The sequence below is a fragment of the Phocoena sinus genome, chromosome 5 (genome assembly GCF_008692025.1).
Source record: "Phocoena sinus isolate mPhoSin1 chromosome 5, mPhoSin1.pri, whole genome shotgun sequence".
Lineage (NCBI taxonomy): Eukaryota > Metazoa > Chordata > Mammalia > Artiodactyla > Phocoenidae > Phocoena > Phocoena sinus.
The window spans coordinates 76,245,457-76,251,502 of NC_045767.1; the positions used below are offsets into that span (position 1 = coordinate 76,245,457).

A 6,046-nucleotide genomic window follows, 5' to 3' on the forward strand; every position below is an offset into this window, starting at 1 on the left:
TTCACCTGCCTGTACTTCTGATTTCTCCACTCAAGATACCATGGTTAATCTCTGTTTGACAGGTCATTCCTGTTTAAAGAATACAGTTTCCTATTATTTCTTCTCCTGACCAACCCCCATCCTCCAGTAAAAGTGGAAGCTCCCCCTCCCTACTGCCTTACCAAGAGCATGGAGAGTTTGCCTCCTTCCATGTCCCCAAGCTTGCATGGGCCACACCAAAATTGCCATTATGTATAACCTAGTCCCAAGCACTTATATAATCGAAAGGGGGTACTTTGGGGCTCTTACATGAAACACAGTCTCAGGGTAAAAAGGTTAGAGAAGCCAAAATTTCAAAATGTTTATCTATAATTTATAGAAAACCATTAACATCCTATGACTGAATCCAAACATAAGGGAAAAAATTTCCCCCTTTGTCTATTTGTTAACTGAAGTTGATGTGATTTACCTCTCAAGATACCCCAGATGTGGGCTTTATACTAATCAAATAGCCGTACTAGATACTTTCGCAAGTATTGTCAGGGACGGTGCCGCTGTCATCTACAGCCTAAAAACTGCACTGTTTTTGATCAATCAGTTTCAAGTTAAGTGAAATCTTTAGTCTTATACTGTACAATCTAACTAATGCAAATAATATGGATAGACAACTTGTGATCTGTAAATATACCATGTGTAAGAGAAAGAAAAACAGACTTGATTATTCTAAAAGTGGTATCAATTTTCTTTTCTCATTGCTAGTACTTAACTAGTGTAGTGTTTGGAAGTCAGAAACTGTTACTGAATTTTAAGAATTTTAATTTTAATTAAAATTTTAATTAAATTTTAAATTTAATTTTAAGAATTATTCCATGAATAAGGGCCTGAGTAGGAAAAGACACTTCTTAATTTAGTCTTGGGCACTTGATCACTTATTGTCAGAGGCCACATGAAGTGACAGTTTGTTGCAGATATACAAATGTGCCCCTCTTTCAGGAAATGTCCTTCTATATTTTAATGTTCTCTGAATAGTAAACCATTTCCAGCCACCGAATCTGTGGCTGGTCCTTTATCTTCCCATTGCTATTTTATGCTCTGCTAACTCATTTTTGCCAAGGACGTTGCACTTATTGACATGATTTTTTTTCCTCTGGCATTGTGGCATTTGCTTTGTTGTTTTTCAATACATCCACTTGCGTGTTGTATAATGATTAATCTTGGTAGATTATCTCCCAGTTTTGCTTATGTATGTCATGCTTCCCCTCCAGTGCTATCTTTAGGGTCTCAGGACTAGGGCAGATCAGACTAGGAAAAATTCACCCTCTTCCCTCCCCATCACATTTTTAGAGAGATAAAATTAAGTTTTTGGTATCAAGAGCAGATCTGAAGGGGAAAGAAGACAGAAAAGGGTAGTCTATGGGGTCTCTGTGTAGGGAAAGAGGTATCTCATCCCTTTGCTTGAGAAATATTGGGGATATTTATGAAATGATTGGTCAACCACCAGATACGCTCTTTTGAAAATAAAACCCAAGACTTGCCTTTTTAAGAAATCAGCTGCTGCTTTCTATAGTTTCTGTTCAATCACCAGAAGACTGAAAATTCCCCTGCCTCCCCACCAAAAAGAAGTTACCTCCCACTGATGCAAAAATCACTGCAAGCATATAGTACGTAACATCATGGAAAGTACATTTGCTTTACAGAGGAAAAAAATTAAACTATGATTATCTGCTTCCTTAATAAGGTAAATAAAAATTACCAAACTAATTTTACCAATAAAAGATTAATATTACTTTGCATAAGTCATGCTGTAGCACTGCTGAATATGTGATGGAGAAAGTTTAGGTCTCCTAGCTTCTGACTGCTTAGATTTCATAGCCAAATTACCTTGCTTTTCAAGCACAGGTGTTCCCACCTCCCTACATCTCCAGTTCCTTAAGGAAAGGGGGAAAACAATGACAGAAAAAAAAAAATTAGGAAAAGAATAATAGTTTCAGTTCCCCCACCTCCACCTGAAGGCTGGGGTATGTGCTAAGAAAGGTCCCTACAGTTATGGTTTCAAGTCCCTAACATTCTGAGCAATGATGAAACAGTCAGCCCTCCTTTATCCTACTGACAGGAAGGAGAGCAGAGGGAAACTAAGAGGACCTGCTGAGAAGCTAGAAAATTCATGATCTTAGTAGGTCAGTGGCTGGCACTGGAGGGGCCCTGGCTCAGAGCTGGGAGATGAGGGATGGTCCCCTCGAGGTACCTGGAAAGGTAACCTTAAGGGAACAGGGAAGTGATCTCTCCACTGGAACAAGTTGCATCTGCTCTACACTGTCTCCCAAGCTTCAGACCCCCCCTCCTGACCTTGCTTTTGCTTTTCCCACATCTTTCCTCTAAGCAAAGCTCAGGAAGTCCCTACTGTTATCAAACCACAACTGCCTTCACTGGCTTTAGTCTGTAGCACTGACTGAAAGCCCGGCTTGCACATTTGCTTCTCCAACTCCGCATTGTAAGAAGGTCTCTATTCCTTTTCCTGATCTGGTCCCTGAAAACCTATGAGGCACAGAGCTGACTCTTTCCCCATCTATCCGGCCAGAACGGGGCATGTTATTGCTCGGGATTATCTGAACAGACAGGAGCTCATTCACCAAGGAAGTTGAGCACTTTGCAAGTTGACCTCGCATCAGCAGGGGAAGTATCAAACCTACTCTAGTTTTGCTTCACTGTCAATCCCTCCAGTGATTGCAGTCAAAGGAAGAGCATTTTCATTTTCACTGTTTTAACTCCCATTACCCGAGGGAGCCCTACAAGTTTCCACCGACCTCAGGCTGCCCGGCCTGGGGATTTAGGCCAGGCCCAGTTCCGCGCTCGAGCCCGGACACTGGCACCTGCGCCGCTGGCTGCCCTGGGGCGCCGACCCGCTCCTGTGATTAAGAGCGAGAACCTGGAGAGCCCTGCGGCACGAGGGGGTGGCAAATCTTAGAAGCCAAGGAAAGAGGCAAGAAAGGGAGGGAAGAGAGCGCGCGGCGATCACAGCGGGGAGGAGCGGCGCGGGACCAGGCGGTGGCGCGGGTGCCCTGGGAGGCACGGGGTCCGCTTACCTCCGCAGGTGTCCGCGCAACAAGACAGCAGTAGTAGCAGGAGGAGCGGGGACGCAGCGGCCACCTGACCGGGGGGCGGCCCGGGGCGGCGGCTCGCGGCTCGCAGCATCCCGGGACCCTGCACGGCACCGGCCCGCGCTCCAAGCGATGCTCTGGCTGAGCCTCTGCGTCCCTGGCGCGCTGTTCGCCCAGTTCGGCCGCCAGACCGACCCACCCGCGCTCTGCCAACTTTTAAATCTCGCGGACACGTGGGCTGAGGCGGCGAGGTCCCCGCGCGCGTCACCTCCCCGCCCCCGGCCTCCCTCGCGTCACTCCCAACCCGCTGCAGGCTCCCGCGCACCCTTCACAAGTTTCTGACTCAGAGTACCACTCATTTTCGTCGCCCCCGCCCTAGGGTCTCTGGGATAGTGGAGAATGGAATTAAAACGAGGCGAGTCTCTTCCCTTCTTTGGAAGCAATGAATGGGAGCTGGAGGGAAATGGCAAGCCAGGCAGCCCGAAGAGGCTGGGATGCCGGTTTTTACGCTGGACGGTGGCGATGCTCTGCCTGGGACACCCCTTATGCACCTTACCCGGGAAGCCTTCTCTGCCCCTCCCTCCTGTCCTAGCGCTCCAGTCACCACCTCGGTGCAAGCACCTCTGTTCTGTCCCCTTGCTCATCCTCAGCTCCTGGCCCAACGCCCAGGGCATGTTAGAGCAACACAGGTTCATGGTGGTGGTGTTCCCCAAATTCCTACCTGGTCTGAGACCTTTTAGGGAAAAGCAGTTGTCTGTTAAAGATGGTTAAGAAGAAAGGGCTGCTGAGGCTTGACCACACCACATTTCTAACAGTTCTAGAAGGTCTCTGGCTGTCCTGTGGAATTCCAGTCCTAAGGTAACTCCCTTTCGTATGCATTTCTCCTGCTGTCACTCCCTAGCTGTTGCATTCTGATTTCCAGAGTGACCTGACTTCTGCTATCCCTCTCCATACTTTCCTTCTTAAGCGGAAACATCCACGAAGCAGCCTCCTCCAGGGCACCAGCTGATACAGTTTTAATTTCCTTCTCCAGAAAGATGGAAGACTGATCTTGTTTGACCTCCTTTTGAAAGGAACGCTGAGGAAAGGGTAGAAAAGGAAGTACATTAACATTTCTTAAGGGACATCTTTATGTCAGGCACTTTCCCGTGCTATTTCATTTAAAATGCACAGCACCTCTGGGATATGAAAGTATTATGATTCTCATTTGATGATGCTTAGAGATATTAAACAATCTAAGGGTATCAGCATGTGAGGGAGCCGCTGGCCATTCTCCTCTCTGAAGGTGCTTCTCCTCTACATCAGGGATTTTAATGTATCAGAACATGCACTGTGCAACCCACCATATGCAAGACATGTCCTTAAGAATACAACATTTAGTAATCTTCCTAAAGGAAATCACAATTTAATAAAGGACCCCAAACCCACACTCAAATAGCTGTATTACAAGGCCCATTGGGATGGTGCTCTGGCAGAAATACAGAGAGGCAAGAGAATAACCCTGATAGATAAAGTGAAAAAAAGAATGCCTACCACTTTAAAGTTCCTTGTACCCATGAAGCATGGGAACAAGGCCAGATTATAGAGTCTGGTCCAGGTTCAAAGATGGATGAGAATAGATTTGAGTCAAGACTGTGTGTACCTTGATTTATCCCCAAAGTAGTAAAAAAGTAGTGCAAAGACTGTAAATGAAATAAGGATGTTGGCCCGGGTAAGAAGGCTCTGGTTTCCCATTGCCTTCTTTTGTCCCCTGGAGGCGCAGTGAAAGATCACTAGTCTCAGCCACTTGTGTGGGGTGAGCTGTCAGTGAGAGCAGAAAAACCTGAAAATAGTGGGCTTGATGCTTTTTATACCCCCAGCAGGTCAGGAAAGGAAATGACTTGTGTATTACAAGGTTTTTTCCTGAATGAATCAGGCTGCTCCAGATGTTCCTGTACATGGCCCTTAGTACACATATGTAAGAGTTTTCTGAGTTATATACCTAGGAATAGAGTTATTAGGTCATAGGGATATCTAGTTAAACACTGGATTGTTTTCCAATATGTTGTATCAATTTACACTTCACTAGCAGTGCATGAAGTTTCCATTGCCGCACATCCTTGCAAAAACCTTTGCCACCCTGGTGGGTGTGGTATCTCACTGTGGATTTAATTTGCAACTCCCACTACTAATGACGATGAGTATCTTTTCACAAATGTATTGGCCATTATTGTTTTCTCTTCAGTGAAATGTCCATTTATCTCTGTTGCCCATTCTTCCCCTTTGGGTTGTTAGTTTTTTTCTTACCCATTATAGAAATGCTTTATGCATCTGGAGCTTTTGTTGGTTAACTGTGTGGCAACCATTTCCTCCCTATATGTGGCTTTTCCTTTTACTCACTGTATATGAGTTGTTATTTTGAAGAAATGCTTAAGAAAAGACTTGCAGACAAATGGTCGTGCTATTGTGTGACTTGGATGATAAGAGAAGATGGATGAGGGAAAGAGGGAAAATAGATACTTTATTTACCTAGGAGCTAAGTGGGGCGGGGGTGGGGTGTGGAATTCCACAAATATCTAAATGGGAAGAAGCTGATTCCCAAGGTTCCCTTTTGTCCAAATATTCCAAAGAAGCAAGATCCCAGATCTCTACAGTGGAGGCTTAACAATTTAGTTAGGAACATTCCAATCTGTATTTAGTTCACATTCATCTAACATGAGCTTATACATCAGTATCTACCACCAGGTATAGTGCAGCATCTAATGCATTCCTACTTACTCTGTTCAAGACTGAAAGTTTGATTCTTGGTACCATACTGATTCCTCTCACCTATTTATCTCTTGCAAATTGGCAACTGGACTGTGCTTTCTGTTTACAACCTGTAAGAATGAAGGCTAAATTAAATCATGGACCTACAGATTAGTGAGACCTGCTAGCTTGTGACAGGGGTATCTAGAAAAGTCATCATGGAGAGCATTACGAAGCGGGGG

General features: G+C 45.1%; 1 protein-coding gene across 2 annotated transcripts in view; it reads right to left on the reverse strand.

Moving 5' to 3' along the window:
• Positions 1 to 3,217, reverse strand: part of NMU (neuromedin U) — a 38,981-nt gene extending 35,764 nt beyond the window's left edge. For both annotated transcript variants that reach the window (XM_032632881.1, XM_032632882.1), the window contains exon 1: positions 3,063 to 3,217. In XM_032632881.1, the coding sequence (XP_032488772.1) occupies positions 3,063 to 3,171 (109 nt within the window). In that variant the 5' untranslated portion in view covers positions 3,172 to 3,217. The remainder of the gene's footprint in view (positions 1 to 3,062) is intronic.
• Positions 3,218 to 6,046: the final 2,829 nt, after the last annotated feature.